This window comes from Actinia tenebrosa, unplaced genomic scaffold, assembly GCF_029948245.1.
Source record: "Actinia tenebrosa isolate PJP-AT-01 unplaced genomic scaffold, QUT_ActTen_1.0 PGA_scaffold5__44_contigs__length_20552954, whole genome shotgun sequence".
Taxonomy (NCBI): Eukaryota; Metazoa; Cnidaria; class Anthozoa; order Actiniaria; family Actiniidae; genus Actinia; species Actinia tenebrosa.
In genome coordinates this window covers 3,514,110-3,534,120 of record NW_028292582.1, presented here as the reverse complement: position 1 = coordinate 3,534,120, position 20,011 = coordinate 3,514,110, and the positions used below count along the sequence as shown (strand labels likewise).

Here is a 20,011-nt window from a genome sequence, read left to right as displayed (position 1 = left end):
CTTTGAGATACGAAGGTTTATATTTCCAATATGTTAATGACTATGACGTACAACCCGACATTCAAATGACGAAATATTTTCACAATCAACTACCCACTATCTAAAGTATCAATTCTGAAAATATTGTGCAAAGGCTTATAAGCACTTTAAGGAAATACTACGAGTAACAAATGCTACACGAACTAGAAACCTCTTCTCTTTTATTTCATGCCAACTTTAATTCTGTACAATTTATAGAATCATTTCCTTTGTCTGACTAGTTCCATTTCATGTCTTTACAATATTGAAAGATTCAAAACGTCAAATCAGTTTATCTAGGCACTAAATAAATGGCTTATGAAAGCGAAAAGGATAAGAAGTTAGCAATTAAAACCAACCGCACATCAGAATTTTAAAATCAGTTGTAACTTTCTAAGTGTTGATTGCAATATCAATCCAATATTTTCTCGTCATGGTTATTGAAAACACTCGACGTTTTCTTTTGTAATGTAAATTTTAAAAATTCTACGAATACTTGGAAGGCGCTAGCTATAACCAAAATAACTTTTATCTTTTGCACAAGAAACGTTACGTAGAGTGAAGTCAATACACCCGTGAAATAGATATTGGACTAATACACATTAATAGATCCTAATTATATTGTTTTCATTTGTGTCTATTTGACTATTACACGTTGACTAATAATTTTTATTTCACGGGTTAAATGCTTTCACTCTAATATCAAGCAGGGCATTATGGGTAAATTTTCCTAATTTTTTGAGGGATCCCATAATGCACTACAGTATGGGAAATTCTTCTCCTAATTTGGTCATGTGAAATCAGACCATAGATTACTGTCTCGAACATTTTGTCATGGTTACCTTCGATACTAAGGACCCTAGAAAGACTCCTCTTAAAACATACCTTCGTTATCACAAACCTACAAATTTACGTATAAATCTTCCCTAGTTTTTTTCAACAAAAAAAGTTGTCTTGTACATTTTTGATCTCCCTACCTTGCTCTCTGCACTCTTTCTCTCGCCAAAACCTCAGATTTCAGAGGTAATTTTTGCCAAATCATGGACGTACAGTACTTAAACGATATCTGAGATCAGATGAATGGTGAAGTCATCAAAACCATTCAAACAAAAATCAATATGGACGTACGAACATAACATCTATTTCGAATTGCTGGGTTTCAATCAGCTGATGAAAGTCTTTGAATCTCATTATCTGTTCCAATGTGCCGTCAGCCAGAAAGAATTCTATTGAAAGCTTTTGGTACAGTTGATAAACATTCTGCACGAGACAAGGAATGACATCAAGTGAAACCCAGCAATACTATTAAAGGCTATTTTACGGATTTTACATCACGCAATGATGTATAAAACTTCGAAGCCGTGACATGCAAGTTACGTCACGCACTATAATTTCATTTGACGCGTATCATAATTTGTGTCATAGGAAAATTGTTAAGGTATTAATATGAGATACATATATCTTTAATTAATCTAGTGTTTTACTGTAGCAATGATGTCTTGATTTCTTTGACAAGCATCGAGTTGATGACCATTTTTTCGCAGTTAACTGTCACAGAGCTCCCTTTTCCACCCTCACCAACTTTGACCGTGACCAAGACTGGTGTACCAGAACAAATTGTTTTGCCAGCAAATCCAAATGTTTTCTCATCGTCCAGGTCGACAGGCGTCACGCAAGCTGCTTCTTTCACGCGAGAACAAACCTCTTCTCGTGTGCACCGATCTGATGGGAGGTCGAGTTTTAACGAGGTTTCATTCATCCCTCTTAGTTTTGCTGTAAAAAAAATAAGTAGGAGGTTAAATCAACTATGCGGTAAAAAAGGGCCCCTAATTAGACGAAAGTGATTTTGGGATGTTTAAAATAGACCTCCTCAAATCGGGCGTAATGCTTTCCCATTTCAGACCATGTGTCATTTTGTATTTAATGATTGCGCTCGGTTGCACATGGGAAGGCACATGGTTACAACTCAAACAAAGGATCTTATTCTGTAGGGAATGACACATGGTCTAAAATGAGAAAAACTTACGCTCGAGCCGAGGAGGTCTATAGACCAATTCTACTTGGGCGCAATGTTTTGCCCATTTCAGAACACGTGTCAGTCTCTTGAGAATAAGATTCTTTGTTTGAGTCGCATCAATATTCATGTGTCTTCTTATGCGCAACCGTTAAAGATTAATACTCTGGAGAATGACACGTGGTCTGAAATGGGAAAACAGTGGAGCGATCCCCGCCCAAACTATTTCTCTTTATGATTATAATCTATAACCAATTGACTAAGGCTCAGGTCAAACGTCGAACTTCACTTAAGTCGAACCTAATTGTGAAACAATGGACAACAAGGTGGTCTTCTTTGATGTCATTAGGTTCGGCTCATGTGAAGTTCGACGTTTGACCTGAGCATAAGAGTGCTAAATACCACACTCTTTCCAAAACACTTCTATCAATTTTCCAACGAGATTTTCGATTTTTTTGTTAGAAAGCTAACGAGGGTGCGAAACGGGACCTGAAGTCTAATGCAAGGTACCTTCGATTTTTCTTTAGAAAGCTCAGAAGAGTCTGGGTACGAGAATGTCCTAAATCCCAACTAGATACACTTGGTGAAAAATGTATGAAACTTCTAATGACTTACATTGTTTTGCAAGGAACTCCTTGGCTGCCATAGGAGATCCGCCCAGTAACTCACCCACTGGTGCTTTAATGGTGACCGGGAATTGACGTGTTGGCGTGCTACAACGAAATATATTTGTATCAAGAGTTAAAAACCATCATACACAGAGGGCTGTTCCAGTTGAAGCTTTTCTTTCTACAGGCGTACAGTTTCAGTGCAGACCCTAACCCTAATGACGTTTCATACCTAAACTGCCACAATCCTTTTCAAAATATCTTTTTATATTCCAAAAGAGATTACCAAGATAATAGCTGAAATACGCATAACAACAAACGTGTTGGTATAACACGTCATCGCGCTTGGTTCATTTTGCAAGTCATTAGAGAGGTGGGGGGAGGGACTTGTTATTTCTGGGTCACCCCATTTGATACAATTTTTGCATGCGCCCCCTCTATTGCATTGCTATTTTTTTCTAGACGGCACAGGAAGTAAACGAAAACTGAGTTTACCTGATGGTAAATGTGGCTGGTTGTGTTGTGTCGTTAAAGTCTATTCCTATTGACACTGAAATAGAAGCTCCCCGATCAAGAGTACCTGAAGAAACACAACGGATTTTAAGCAACTTTGTTGGGGTGCCGCCATGTTGGTTGACGATAACAAAGCATTCCTCATTCGCTTTTCTTGTTAGATCAACCAAGATGGCGGCTGTTTCATTGTCATTTATATCTCAAGGGATTTTGAGTGCTGTGGCTGCGTCCCAAGAACTAAAGATACTTAAAGTACCTAAAACTTTGATATTGAAGATTTCATTTTCTTACCAATTTCTTGAAATTCTTGTAATTTCAAACCTGCTCCTAGTTTCTGAAGAAAAGAATAACAAAAAGAAAATCAACTAATTACAGTAATAGCAGGATTTCCACTTCGTAAAAGCAGATCCCCTGACTAAGTTTTGTAGATTGCATGTCCCAATGACCAGTCTACTTTGCTTGACAACAGATGAGGCTTTCAGTTTTATAGAGAAGTTATCCTTGGGGTGCACGCTACGTCATGGCCGCCATATAATAACACAGCATTCCTCATTAGCTTCTACAAAATCTACAAAGCTTTCGCTGTTGTATCACAGCGTGATACAATCACAACAGAGCTAGGCTCCAAACTAGGTAAAAGCCCAAAGATCGTATTAGAATTTAGGAGTTGATTTTTGAGGAGAGAGGAAAACCGGAGAATCCGGAGAAAAACCCTCGAAGCACAGAAGAGAATCAACAAACAACTCTACTCACTTACGACATCGAGATCGGCAGGACTCGAACTCGGGCCGCATTGATGAGAGGCAGCGCATTAGCAGCGCACGCCACCGATGCTTCCCATTCTCATTCCATTTCTCTTGTTAGCTCAACCAACATGGCTCAAATGCACAAATTATCAAAGATAGTGTTCCATTTTCCGTTTGAAAATATAAATACAGAGCCAGCGGAAGGAGGAATGACGTGAGCAAGGCTTTTAATTAGAACCCAGTTATTTCGTGCGACATATATGCTTACTTTGTCTCCTATGTGGATATTAGAGATAGCAGCATCACTAGAGTTTGTAAAGGTCAATTCCACGGCTATCATGGTGGTTGAGTAGATACATGGACCACGAGTGAAGCGATAGGTTGCGCTAAGACCATTACCAGTCATTCTGTGAAGAAGTTCGTATGACTTGGAATGGGAAAAGCTATTGGTCATCTGAAAGAGACAATATTTGATATATTCGTTATAGAGTAGTTTTTGTATGACTGTGAAAACGACGGTGCCGTATGCGTGCCTTGCTGCGACCTTGATGCTTTCTAGACTTTTGAATGGGGGATTTTTTTTCGCGTAATGTGATTGGTCGGACAGTGCCGTGACATTGGCGTGACCGTGTCCGCGTCGTGTTCCGAGCCGTGTTTCGGGCATTTGATTGGATGAAGAGTAAATTATCGCGCAATGTAATTGGTCTGGCGTATGCCTTGCCGCGTCATGACCGTGTTCGTGCGGTGAGCTTTTTCATTGCCCACGCTTAGAGCAGCAAAAACGACAAAAACGTCCTTGAATTTTTTTTTAGCAACACCCAATTTTATATGTAACAACTTGAAACTGATGTGAAAGCATACCGTTGATAAGCTAGTAGGTGTGACATCATTCAACAGACAGAGACTCCATATCAGCAGCTAGAGTTGGTGACAGAAAAGCACTATTGGTTTCTGTTGCAGGTTTGGAGTCATTACCAGTTACATTCGCTGTGGAAAAATAACAAATCATTTATGCAAACAAAATTGTTTAGTCATTTCACAACATGGCTAACCGCTAAAACAATGGTCACTGTTTTGAAGGGTAGAACTGTATAAGCAGTGGCTAACAAACCTTACACCCTCCTTGAAATAGAATTTAGAAGGTGATTTTGGCGGAGGGGGGAAAAACCAGTGAATCCAGGAAAAAAACCTCGAAGCTCAGGAGAGAACCAACAACAAGTAACACTGCTCACATACGACACAGAGTCCAGGAATCAAACCTTTGTCGTAGTAGTAAGAGCAGAGGCGAGCATTCTCACTACTACCTGCTTCTCTACTATTGGAACTTTTTCTCAGATATAAATATGTGTATACACAGTCCTTCTATACAAATACTAGGACAAACGATTGTCTACTTACTGTCATCAAATATTAACAACTGATCCAGAGTTTTATTAGACTTTGGACTCTCTTTAGCCTTGGTCTCCTTGGCTTTAGTAGGTTTTGATGGTGTGTTCTAAAGTGGAAATGTAGGGTAATTCTTATCAAAAGGATGCAACATTACAGCTGTTTTTGGGTGCACATGATTTCATAGCGGCCTGGTGAGTTGGTCTGTTTGTGTTGTTTATTCATGTACAGATTCCAAAGCCGGGCTCCCTGTGGGTGAACTTGTACAAAAATTTTGCAACCTGGATTTGAGGGAAAAAACAAACTAAAATTCTTTGACATCTACCTTTTGAGGTTTTGGCTTGGGGAGTTCATCTTCAGATTCGCTGCCTGATGACGCTTCACTCTCTGTGTCAGACACAGTAGCAGACTTGTCTGACTCTTCACTTTCACTCTTTTTAGCATCACTTTCCTCAGATTCAGAACCTGTGACAAATACTTCAGTTTCAATCCCTTTATTTTAATCCCTTGACCTTAATTTCATGTATAGTGCCCATGCGTTCATTAAGGTCCAAAGATTTTCAAAATGTAATATGTAATTTTGATTGTGACATTGGAATTTATGAATACTTTGCCATGTTTCCCCCAATTTTGAACTCAGGCCAATGTGGCTGATTTCTGTGGCTTCATTTCGTCCTTTACGAAGAATCAAGATCAATAAAGATTTGGCTGACGTCTTGATAGGTAGTCCAGAACTAGACCCACTTTTATTGTTTCGTTTTTTTAAATGATCCAAATCAGAGAAGGGTAAGTGTGCAAAGATGCAGACTAGGATTGCACAGGTAAAACAATAACACAGTAATTGTGAAAAGTGGGATAGTGACTTACCACTTTCTTCTGATTCAGATTTACTTTCACTTTCTTCTTCACTTTCTGATTCACTTTCACTCTCACTTCCACTTCCACTTTCACTCTCACTTTCACTGCCAGATTCTGATTCTATAACAAGACAATGACAAGACAAAAAATCTGTAAATGGTCCATTGAGCAGTACTCTATGTATTGGGGTGAGGAGAGTCAATTAAGCCACACAGGGGGTCCAGAACAAGGAAGGTTGCACTAATTCACAGACTGCCCTATTAGGTTCAGGCAGCATACAAGTTACTTAAATAGGGACTTCTGCACTTATCAGCTTACTGCTAGGAGGCAAGTGTGGAGTGCAAGATGAGTCACTATACCTGATTCTGAATCAGAGTAGAACGTCTTTTTCTTGCTTTGCTTTCTGTTTTTCTTGCTTGTACTTGACTGCCAAACTGGTTCAACCTGGAAGTCAAAGATTTTTCAAATATTATTGATACGCTGAAACAAGCATCAAAACTCACAGATCAAACATTGAAACAACTTCCGTCCTGAGCAAAGTTAGGGCACAGCTAACTTCAAGATCAAACCCTGAAACAACCTTTTGGCTGATCAAAGTCAGGGCACAGCTAACTCACAGATCAAAACCTGAAACAACCTCTCATCTGATCTAAATCAGGTCACAGCTAACTCACAGATCAAACCATGAAACAACCTTTTGGCTGATCAAAGTCAGGTCACAGCTAACGCAAAGCTTGAATTTGAATTTAGCATGTTTATAATAGGTTTTGCAGAGGGAAGAAAACATGAATTCAACAAAACCAGATTCCAAGAAATGCCTTTCAAGGGGACTGTCTAACAATAATAACTGCATTCAAGTACTTTGCTTTACCTCGACATTTCTGACAGATGAGTCAGGTGCAACTTCAGGGAAGTCAGGCAATTCTTGATAACCATTGGCTTTTGCATTAATTATGTGTGACAGAGAACCCAGCTGGAATCCCTGCCGATCTGAAGGAAAGAGCAAGTGGATAAGTTGATGTAACTTTCACTATTATGGACAGCCAGATATCTCGAACTTGCATGAATTTGCATCACTACAATTTTAACCTGGATATCTTTACCCCCCCTTTGAACATTTTACTGGGCTCCAGGAGGTTCAAGATAAGAGAACTCTAGATTCAACTACACAAAGAATAAAGTCAACAGTATTTCTAACAAACCTCCATTATTATATTTGTCATCCACACGTGTACATATTCAATTAGAACGAAAGATCTCTCTCACCTTTGAATACTGATTCTATTACCGGAGGAGGTTTGGAAGCCAAAAATATTTTCTTGAGGTGCTTATGTAGGTGTCCTGCCTGTAATTGTGGGAACGGCATATAATAAGATGGTAACCTAATCAATCAATCAGTCAATCAAGAAAGCAAGCAAGAAAACAAGCAAAAGTAATAATGTTTGATTGCCATTTCCATGTAGAGGTTATTACACTACTAGTTGTGTATTACAGCCGGATAATTTTATGAATGAAAGTGGATAAAATAGAGCTTTGTATAACACCTACTTGCAAGAACATTGTCATACGAAAAATGATTAGTGATTTAGTGGGATAGGAATTATATTAAAAAACAAAAGAAGATCACTGAAGCTGAACTTTTTCTTTTGTCTTCTAATGTATTCCTTTTTCACTAAATCACTAATGTTCTAATATCGTATGACAACGTTCTTGCAAGTAGGTATGGGGAAAAAATGAGTAAGAAAGCCCGATAAAACAACCATCTTTATTGTAAACAAGCAAACTTCAAAGTCCAAGCTCAAACCCACTGAGCTGTACAAAGGAATAGAAAAAGTTTCCTAGCACTGACATCAGCAAAAAAAAAAGTTCAGAACAAGTTCCCAGACTGCATATTATTCCTCTGGAAATGCACCTCAAAAATGGTAACGGCACAAGACATGGGAAAATTGTAGTATAATCATAGTACTTTTAAGTACTAATGAGAGCAACAATTCAACTGAATACCAAAAAAAGGAAAGACTATTAAATAAATATTATACTATTATATTGTCTCAGCAAATAAGAAGCTGGCTGTTATAACTAAACCATAGGAATGCTGTAGATCCATACTGACCGATTCTCCAGGGAGTATTAACTGTCTGATAAACCTGGCTCTGTCTCTGACATCATAGTTCTGGTCATATTTTGCTAAATTTAGTACATAATGACAAAGAGTCTTGGTCTGAAGACAAATAAAACACAATAGTAAGTGAATACTGGTGCTTGCTCTCAACTTATTAAGTATACAAATTAAAGGTAAAAAAAGTTGCTAAAAATTTGAATATCAAAGTATAGGACTCTTGCTGCATAGCGCTTCTCAATACTCCGGCTTGGAGTTCTCTGTTACTCAGCGTTAGCCTCAATTTTGTGCAGAATATTCATGTGTTCCAGTGAAAGTGCCTATGACCCCTAACTCAATATTTTCAGCATTGATTCTACATGAAGTAAATAGTCGAATGGTGAAATATTTTTATATGATTTGAGTGATGCATCTTGGAGATATCAAGGTTTATACTTCCAGTACGCTTATGAGTGTGATGTCATAGTAGGTATTATTAAATATACGAAAATTTACTGGGGTAGTAAAATATCCTGTATAAAACATAATTATCTTACTCAGGGTTTATAGAAAGGTTATTGTAAATTTGTTTTCTCATTGTAATCAGTGTTTTGATTTAGAAATGATGACAAATAAACCCAAATGCCTACTGTGACATCACATTTTTCATAACATTTTCCATGACATTATTTTCAAGGGCAGGTGCCTACGGAATTTCATCAAAACCTTGTGATAGAAACATCAGTGACTCTCCCAGATGCATCATATTACCAATAGACATCTGGATTTTTTATCTAAAAAACAAGGAAACCTGACTGTGCAACTGCTTGTTATAGTAGACACAAGCTAAGGCTGCGTTCATAATGTATGGCGGGAGGGGGGGGGGGGGGGGGGGGCAGGTGAAAATTTGAAATGTCCAGAATAATTCTCAAAACCCCTCTTAAAGTCATGCAAAAATATACAATCCCCCCTAAGCAAGGCTTGTAGCTTCTTCCAAAAATTGTGCATCCCCCCCCCCCCCCCCCCCCATTTCTCTGATAAAAATTGGCCCATCCCCCCTTTTTCCTACCAAAATTTTCCCGATCCCCCTAAATTTCACCTGCCCCCCCTTCTACCATACATTATGAACTGCAGCCTAAAACATTCTTGTTGAATTTACTCATAAAAATATGTTGTATTTTCTTGTACCTGTTTAGGGTTGGTGATTGAGAGCTTGGTTCCCAAACTGAGAATTTGTAACTTGACTATGTCTTCCTGGTTGGGGAAAAAAGGAATGAAATATTACTAACACTGAACTAAAAATAAAAACTAATGCTTTCAATAGACATAGTATAGAACATGATATATATGACTGTACATATACTTACTAATTCAATGGTTGTGAGTGGCTTACCCTGGATTATAAAATATTTGAAATATAACACACATGCTGATTATCTGGACAAAATATTCGAGATAAAACAAGCACACTAATAATTATTAGTGTGAAATTATTTGCTGGCTATGGTGTTTATATCAAAGGACAGAGAAATCCTTGTGCAAAATCATCCCAAAATATTTCATAGAAGCAATAGGAAATTGCTGCTTATTGCTTGAAAAGCAAGATAAACACTGTTAAAATTCGCCTCCTAAACTTGCCTCTTTTGTGCTCTACTTTATCCCACACGATATAAAATATATAAAAGCACAGTGCATGATGAGAAGGAAGGGTGAAATACCAACAAATATACAATGGCTTTCCTACATCCTGATTGGCTGTGTTTTCAATGGCGTAGGATAAATACTGACAACACCACAACTTACTTCGGCACTGAATGACTTGGCAGATTTTCTTAGCACATCAGGTGCAATTTTAGGGACTTTCTCTGCATATTCTCCCAACAACCACAGAATACTAGCCCTTGCCATGGGAACCTGGTGAGATTTGTATTAATGATCAATTATGAATAGCAACTCTCAAAAAGCCTAGTAACATAATAATAAAATAAATATAGACCTCCTTGGCTCAGATGTAATGTTTTTCCCATTTAATGTCATGTGTCATTCACTAGAGTATCACTTCTTTGAGTAACAGTTGTGGATGAGTGGACAAATGAATATGGATACAACTTAAACAAAGAATCTTATTCACTAGGGAATGATAAGTGCCTTGAAATGGGGAAAAAATTTTTTCCCCTTTTGTATCTTCTAGAAATGAAGAAATGAATAAATGAACAAACCAATGAACAAACAAACAAACAAACAAATGAACAAAGGAACAAAGGAACATACGAATGAAGAAACATACAAACAGACCAATGAACGAACCAATGAATAGGTAGTTAATGACTTACAGTGATGGAATCCAATAATCTTGCCATATGCTCAATAATGTCTGAAATTCCTTTTGGCTGGAATAAAACAATATAATAAATAGTTTATTGTGCACTGTATGCCACTTAGACCTTACTCCAATTTGACCATGCAATGATGGCCATATGTATTTTATATAACTGTACTGCAGAGTCTTTGCTCCTCTTACGAGTCACCTAATAAAGGGGATATTCAAATTTGTATTTAAATAATCTTAATGTTTTTTCTGCTAACCTTAAGTTGAAGGAGTTTCTTTATGACCACGACACTCTCAGCGACCACCACTTCTGTAAAATAAAATCATCATGTGTAATAGAACTTTAGTTAGATGTTACTTTCTTGATGTAATTGCTAGTCTTCCCTAACTCATAGAACAATAATTATTTATATAGAATGCAGATATTTTGGATGGTAATTGTGTACTTCATGACCAGCCAATATGTGTGGGTCGACAATTGCCCGGCTGTTGGTCAACAGTCGCCCGACTATCGACTGTGTGTTGACCAAGAGTTGGCTGACTATCGGCTGTGTGATGGCCGTATATTAGCCAACCATCGGCCATGTGTTGAGCGTTGTTCGGCCAACATATGGTCGACAGTTTCAGTACTTCTTCGAGTTTTGTTGTGGGTCAATGCACACTATGAGGAAGTTTTGGAAATGTTAAAGCGAGAAATATGTAGCTTTAGTAACTCTATCAGATTAAGCCAGTTGTCGCAAAGCACTATTAGAGATTCTATAGAAATTAATGTATGTTGATTTTTACATACCATCTCTGTTTGATAAGAGTCTCACCAGCCCTGCTAAGCATGTCTCTGTTACTTCAGGTATATTAGATGCACATCGACCAATGGCTTGAATAGTAGATGCTACAAACTGCTTGTCTGAGCTTGAAATGTAGCTCTGAGTAAAAAATAGGAATTTAATTTAGAACGCTGGTAGAGCACACAATTCAAATGTCAAAAAGAAATGAAAAACTTATGGAAGTGTTCACAGTGTGTCACATAGCACAGTAACCTTCGTCTTACATTTACGTCTAACAGTCCCATTTATTTACGTACAACCATGAATATTTCAAATAACCTTGTTGCGCCTACCTGGAATTCCCTTAAAATTGTTCCTATGCTTGTCTCTCCAGCAATATTTGTAAGGATTTCAAGCTGGAAAACAAAATAACTTTTCAGATGTGTTTGCTATTGTGAACCACTACCTCAATCTGCTAAAATCATATCCATAGATGCATGCATTAATGAATTAATAATCATTGTGAAATTTGTATAAATACATCCAGCAACAATTTCAAAATCCAATAATCTATAATCTATAATCTTAAGCTTTTGCTGTTGTACCACAGCAGGGTCCGAAAATAACAACAGATCCAGGCTCCAAGTAAATGAAAGCTCAAAGGTCAATAATTAGAATGTACAAGTGAAGAGGGAGAGCTCAAGAGAACAGGAGAGAAACTGACATGCAACTCTAGCTACAGGTGATACTGAATCCAGGATTTGAACCTGGGTCACATTAGTGAGATGCAGTGCATTAGTGGGCACACCACCCTTGCTTCTTTGACAAAAAATGAGACATTTTAAATTCTTTTAAAGACGAGAATCTGACTTTTTTCTGTCTTACCTTGAGTAGACGGATGTGTGTTGGATCATTGGCATGAACAAAAAAGCTCTTCAGATATGGTTCAAATAATCCCTACAAATAGAAAACCTTTGATTAAAACTCTGCCTGTTATTTGTCAACCACCACCACCACAACAACAACAACAAACAAGCTAACAAACTACAGTATACCACACAATAACTTTTGTTGAGCAATGTTGGAACTTGCTGAAGCAATTAAGATGATGTGAAAGACAACATGATGGCCCCAAAAATGTTTGATTTCTGTGAGCAACTTTATTCTTTCAGAAATGTCCAATACCGCCCAACAAGGTACCAAGACAGACAGACACAATTACCTGAGTGACCCAACAATTCTGTATACTACACAGTGGTGGTGAATACAGTAATGCACATAAATATTTTAAAATAACTTTCTTAATTGATACCTTTCTTGAGGATGACATTGTTGCGATATTACTGAGAACAATAGTCTGTACTTCTCTGAAGAAAAATAAGAATATAAGACTTAGGTGGTTATTTAAATAAGTAGACCAAAAGTAGCCACTTAAAAATAACACTTGAACAACTAGACATTACAGTGCCTTGCTATTCAGAATGGTATGGTAAATTTATTTAAACACGGAATCCCTTCATTAAATAATGCTCTTCCAGAGAGCCGTGCAGTATGTGGAAAGCTGTCTTTTTTTTTTGTCTGAGTCCTGTGAAATACATGTACATGTCTGGTCGGTGCAATAGACCTTTTTTGCATGGATGTAATGTTTTCCCATTTCAGACCATATGTCATTCATTCCTTAGGGCATCATTTCTTTGTTTAATGGTTGTGCATGAGAAGACAAATGAATATGGATAAAACTCAAACAAATAATATTATTCCTAAAGAATGACATGTGGTCTGAAATGGAAAAAAAAAAAAGGCTAATGCTGAAGTACCGCACTCCACACTCACTGCTACTTGCGCACAATCATAAACTTACAGTATATATTAGGCCAAACAAAAAAGTAAGTGTGTTTCCTGTCGCATGACCGACACTAATTTTCTTGCCAATTTTTGACAACCCTAATATTATTTTCATTCTCAAATGCACCACAGGCTTCCCAGTAAGCTCATTTCCACTGTTGTATCAGTAAAAAAAATCTGACCTACCAACCCCAATTATTTTTCTAGTGCAAAAGGAAACACACTTATATTTTTGTTTGGCCTTAACAATTTTACTTGTGACATAAGTATCAACTTTTGTGGAGGGAGGGAAACCGGTGAGAAAAACCCCTTTGGCAAAAACCCCCATGGAAGGAAAGAACAACACATCAATATAACTAAATTCATGTGTCTGCAGGAACTATGGAATAAAATCTATTACTACTATATATACCACATACCTGTAACTTCTCAAGATTCTAACTAAAGCCCTAGCGACAATGGTAACTTCACCAGAAGGAGCACAATGATGATACATTCTCGCTACGGCCACAACAACCTGAAACATAAAGATTTTTTGCTGTTAGTGTTGCCAGATAAAATGTTTTCTAGGTATGGTTTTCTGAAAGGGAAATGTCATCACTACCATCATCATCATCAACATTACCATTATTATCATCATCAAAATTATCATAATCATCAACATTATCATCACCATAAACAATATCATTATCATCATCATCACCATCATTATTATCCTCAATATTATCATCATTGTTGACAACATTAACATAATCATCATTATCAACATGATTGTCAACATTATCATCAACATCATTGTCTTTATCCTTCACATCACCATCATCTCATTGATCACTACCATCATGATCACCATCACCACATCAACATTTTTTTTCACTGTTATGATCATCAAGAACACAATCATCATCATCCTTGTGATCGTCATCCTCATCACTATCGTCATAATTATTAACACCATGACCTTGAAAATGTCTAGTATACTTACAGAGGCATTGCGGCTTTGCAGCATGGGTTTACAGGTTCGTAACAACAGTCTGTGATCTGCATCCATGATATAAATTTTCTTCTTTTCCTTTTCTTCTTTTTTGTCATCATCATCATCATCATCATCATTACTGCTTTCCGACTTTTCATAAAATGGCTGTTCTCCCACAGTCACCTTTTCCTATAATTATGCATAGAGTTTTACAAATACTTTGCAGATAGTAATATACTAAGATACACACCATACATACACTATTGTCTTATAGACCCCTTGCAACAGATTAATTCTCAGAGCAGTTCGATTTGGATGTCAAAAAAAAAAAACCGCAAACAACTCTTACTTTCATGAGAACTAAAATTATTTTTTGTCCTGCAATTTACAGTCAAATGACACAAAGAGTGTCCCTCTAGACTGCATTATTCAGTTCATTGAATTTTTCAATTCACTCTTCCTGTTCATCTTCCATTAAGGTAAACGTACATATAATACTCAAAAATAAATTCAAGTCTTGAACTCTATGGCATGTTTGACAATAAAAAAAAAATGATGAACTGTCAAAATGGAGCAAAATTAGCCAATCAAATATCAGCTCAACTAAATTCCAACATGCCATCACCAACTGTTAAACATAAATAAATAATAAATAATAATAAAAAGAAAAACATGTTTGTTATAAGTCAATAAATGTTAAATTTAATTTTGATTAAAAGAAGAATGAAACAATCCAATAATGGACTGAATAATGCAGCCCATGTCCTTTGACTGGAATCTGGTATTCAGCACTTCACATAATGGCCGATTAGTTGCTGGTCATGATCACGTCTAATAGGCCTTTTGCAACAAACAGTCACGTGCTGATATGTGACTTTGATAATGTAACTGGACAAAATGTCCAGTAAGGCAAGTCCCCGTTCTGGCCAGTCATTGTTTGATATCTGGCCATTTTTTTAGAAACCCAGGTCTTGAAATATTTACTTAATATTTACATACTGAACACATAATGATACTTACCTCCTTGTTAGGATCCAGAAACTGCGTACGAGCATATCTTGTTAGCATGTGAATTACAGCAACCTGACCCCATTCATCAATGTCAATCAGAAGGTTGCAGAGTTTGCGGAAGTTTTTATGGATCAGGTCAATTCTTTCTGGACACACCTCCTCAAATGCCATGACAGCACTACCAGCAACAAGCTGCAAATATAGATAATTAAATATGGTAATATGACAAATAATGTCACTAAATTTCATGCATTCACTTTTCAAAAAAATCCTACTTTTCTATACACCGAATCGTCAAAATATGGCAACCGATTTGAATATTATTGTTCTGCACTTACTAGCAACTGACTAGCCTTGTGTTCATGAGGAAACATAAAATCATTTGAATCACATAAGTGTATGAGAGGCTAGTCAGTCGCTAGTCTGTGTGCAACAATAGTTATTCAAATTGGTTGCCTTATTTCGATTCGGTGTATGTGTCATTTCAAATAAGTGGAAAATTATGAGTGAGTTGCTAAACCAATTAAATGAACTTAGAAATTCATCAAACATTCTATTGATGAAATTCGTCAGACATTTTTAAGGTTGTCATAAGAGCAGTCTGTCGTATATTCATCTCAAAAAAGTTTCATTTTGTTTGCCATTCTAGTTTCATTCAGCAATAAATAATGGTATTGAAATAGGGTGGCTAAACTATTATAACTTATATTATCATGATGGTTATTTTACATGCTAATGGCTTACAGTGGTCTTGTCTTTCAGCAGTTTTTCAATAACTTCAATGAGGCAGTCTTTGTGTTCAGGGTCCAAACTGAAAACAAAAATTGGTTTCAAGAAAAAAATTAGAGAATTGAGAAATGCTAATTACTTTAGTCTCCCTTGCAGCCATTTTAGTATCATACTATTCCCCTATGGTCCACTTAGAACTCTCCCTTGTGTGCTTGTTAAATTGATATTTCTGCACAAATGTTTCTGTTCATTCCATTCCATTCAGTCTGCATAAATTAATGTTTTTGCACAAAAGTAACAGCCACAGTGCTGGGGTCTGATGTTTGATACCTGAAATGGGCATCACATGTGATTTAAGTTTGCTAGGGCATGTATCTTCCCTTGATTTGAGGGCTTTTCACACAGTTTTCCTGCATTCACATAACCCAACACTCTAAACTCTATAAGTTAGCCATACATAAGCCTAGAGATCATTTTATTTTAGGGTAGCATGGCTGGCGTTCGCGGCTAATGCGTCGTCTTTCACCTCTGTGAGTCCAAAGGGTTGGGTCACTGGTTCGAGCCCTGCGGTCGCCACATGTGAATTGAGTTTGTTTGATGTGTTGTTCTCTCCTATGCTATGAGGGTTTTCTCTGGGTTGTCCGGTTTTCTCCCTCCGTAAAAATCAACATGTGAGTGTCCCCAATTAGTGCGAAAGCGCTAGAACAAGTAGACACTTAAATAAAGTGATTTTTTTTTATTACATCAATAATATTTGATAGTATGAGAAGCACTAGCAAAATACTTTGCACTAGATTAAAGTATACCTGTAGAGCTTAGGAATAGCATGAGCCGCTGTTTTCCTCACATAAGGTGACATATCAACCACACCCTGTTAAAATAGGACCATTAGTTCATCAGTGATACATTTATAATGAAGAAATAAAATAAAAATATGCTCATGGTGATGAAGGCTATGTGCAATGCACATGAGGATTTGCAGAAAACAAGAGAAGTTTGTTAGGAGAACTGTGACTAAAGAATAATAACAAATAATAATAAAATACATCAGAATAAGAAAAAAAAATTCCCCACCTCTTTGATTGACAGCATAAGAATAGGTGCAATAACAGGGACCCTGATACTGGATAACACTCTAAGTGCACTACCACGGATCAGCTGATTTGGATCCTATGAAAGATACATGTATCCAGTATGAGTAACAAGGTATAATAAAGAATTGTAATGAACAAGAAATAAATACTTGTAAATATATAGAATGCTGGGCCCAGTCGTACGAAGCCTGAATAGCGCTATCCGGCCGATAAATCCTTATCCAGTGGATAAGTCGATGCTGTTATGAACATGAAATATATACTTGTATGAACATGAAATATATAATTGTAAATATATAGAATGCTGGGCCCGGTCGTACGAAGCCTGAATAGCGTTATCCGGCAGATAATTCCTTATCCAGTAGATAAGTCTATGGTGTTATCAAATAAATTTATCTTTGGATAAGATTTATCCATGTGATAGCGCTCTCTAGGCTTCGTACAACCGGGCCCTGGTGAGAACAAACAGTGTGAGCTAGCTATTTTAAAATCTTGTGCATGTGTAAACATTGTTATACTCAAGAAGATCTGTGGTCAGGGATCAAAACGTCTAGGTGTAAACATTTAAAAAGTCAGAGAAAACAAGTAAAAATAATTTAAAAAATGACTCCTGACTGCAATTTCAAGATTTTTAGGACATGACCACATAAAATAGGAATTATTCTATCTCCATAACGTATTACCTTGAGTGCTCTTTGAAAAGTACTGATGGAAAGCAGAGCCAGGTCTTGCTGTTCTTCAGCATATCTCACCAGATACACATAAACCAGTTTCTTGAGCTGTAAATAAAAAACATTACAATATTGAAACATATTCACCAGAAATAGGTGCTTAATAAAAGAGTAGATTAAGGGCACTAGTTAGCATTCTAATAACTTTAGAAGTGATTGAGGAGAGGCCAGAAGATGTAGGGGAAAGCCACACTTCTTTTTAGCCTCATCTTGAGCACAGTATGATCTGCAAAAGTGCCTTGTCTAAGGCCCCGTCCACACTATGCTGCATAAATTTGAATCCGAACTTTTATTTATTCGTTTCCATTTCGAAAATTCGTTTTCGGTGAAGAATTGTTCCGGATTCGCCTGGACTAGTGTGGACGGTAGGCCTAACCAAATAAATAAAAATTCGGATTCAAATTTATCCGACATAGTGTGGACGGGGCCTAAGATGATTGATGAAATAGCTGTCATAATTAGGCAATCAAGGCTTTCATTATTTTTTTTAATAATTCAAAAAAATGAATCTGGATATTGATTGCATGTAAAAATTTAAAAAATGAATAAAAAATATGAAAGATATTCATTGACAAAAGGATATTGTTGTCATCATCATCATCATCATCATCATCATCATCATATTAATATTAATATTACAGCCATGTGGGATTTACTTGAGTATTTTTGTTAAGAAGTATATGTAACACATATGTACACTTGAAGATATGTCATTAAAATCTTTCACACCATAACAAAAAATAAGCTTCATAGCCCAAAGGAAAAGGCATTAGAAACTTTCACTTTGTAAGAAAAATTATATGCTTAGAACTACTTTAGGACATATAACAATAGAACCTGCTGAAATGACCTAAAACTCAAGTACATCAGCTAAATTCCTAGACAATAATGTCAATTATGACACAATAACAAAAACTTACTTCAAACTAATAGAACAGACACATCAATATACTTCCTGGAACGAACCATATTAACCTTAATTTATATTTCTGAGATTTAATTTCTCATATTAGCTTATAGAACTCACCTCCACATTTTTTGATGCTACATTCTTGACGACCGGTGGAAAAAGCTCCGACATGTCCTTACCAGTAGCCATCGACTGTTTAATACAAATAATAATTAGGAATACTTTCGGTTTTCTAGTTAAACAATAATATTTCGCCACGTTTACGATAGGACATCAAACACGAGAGGTGTTGATATAGAGATAGATCAGCTGTGTACATGTAAATTATTGTTCTATTTATCAATTTTACGATCTCTTGCTTACAGATATTATTCTTTTCATAGCATCAAGCTTGAGATTATCCTTTGAGCTATCCAACATTGACTTCAAATCATCATGCCTGTGATTTCAAACAAGAATAATATAAAATACAAAAAAATAATTCCTTCGAGTGTAACTACCACGTCTCGTGACCGGCAACCTCGGATGACCCATATTTCAATCGCGTAAAAAATGTCCTTACCTCTTAAAATCAACCGAGAAAAGGCCACCAATGGATGTCTCAGGGATGTCGGTTTCTCTGGACGGCTTTTCGTCGTTGTAAGACATTTTGAAGGCGTGAAATTGTGGTGTAAAGTTAAGATTTCGGCATTGATGTTGTACGCCTCGTACAGAAAGATCACAAGACAAAATGGCTGCCCACCAAATACTCACTTCTGATTGGCTAAATTGCTACTGGTACCCAGGCTTTTCCCCGATACCTCGATATTTTTACCCACAATGCAACCTTACGCATTTTTTCCACTTTCGCAATTTCAAAGTCTTTTAAGCTTTTTCTCTTTTTCTCCCCTTCTTTTTGTAATTCATTTCTTCTTTTCCTTTGCTTTATTTTTTGATAATTCTTTTATATCATTCTTCTACTCCAATAATTTAAATCTAATTTTTTTAAGTATATCATTTTATTTTACTTATTAAATAAACATAAAAACCTTTAAATTCTGTTCTCCAACCTAATTTCTTCTTCTTTAATTTTTTTTTTATAAATTTTCTTTTAATTTATATATAATTTATTTTGCTAGACGACTAGAGCCCAGTGTTTCTCCGTGTCGTTTCTCTTTTTTACCCATAAGTCATTTCAGGTGTTATTCTTCGCGCCATCTTCAAACGGTAGAGGCTATTTCGCGAGACTCAAAACGACATCCCGAAAATGACGTCACCTTCGTGTTCCCGACGGATTGCCTCGATAGTGAAGCTACCGGAAATCATGCCATGTTGAAGTCGTGTTGAAGCCGTTTGTTGAGTGTTTGAACGTGTAAATCGTGATTAATTTTAAAATTAAAAT

General features: G+C 36.6%; 1 protein-coding gene across 1 annotated transcript; it reads right to left on the bottom strand.

The window, feature by feature from the left end:
* Nucleotides 1-183: 183 nt before the first annotated feature.
* LOC116301072 (AP-3 complex subunit beta-2) lies at nt 184-19,380 on the bottom strand. Its single transcript, XM_031710071.2, is given in 32 exon segments — nt 184-1,791; nt 2,648-2,745; nt 3,136-3,220; nt 3,445-3,487; nt 4,168-4,353; nt 4,761-4,791; nt 4,793-4,886; nt 5,298-5,394; nt 5,611-5,750; nt 6,153-6,263; nt 6,503-6,587; nt 7,015-7,133; nt 7,410-7,488; nt 8,257-8,364; nt 9,430-9,495; nt 10,045-10,155; nt 10,575-10,631; nt 10,828-10,880; nt 11,361-11,493; nt 11,688-11,750; nt 12,220-12,291; nt 12,647-12,701; nt 13,599-13,696; nt 14,165-14,344; nt 15,176-15,358; nt 15,911-15,977; nt 16,702-16,766; nt 16,970-17,065; nt 17,673-17,768; nt 18,748-18,822; nt 18,994-19,069; nt 19,193-19,380. Coding segments are annotated over 32 exon segments (3,201 nt in total). The 5' UTR covers nt 19,279-19,380; the 3' UTR covers nt 184-1,498.
* Between the last annotated feature and the right edge of the window lie 631 nt (nt 19,381-20,011).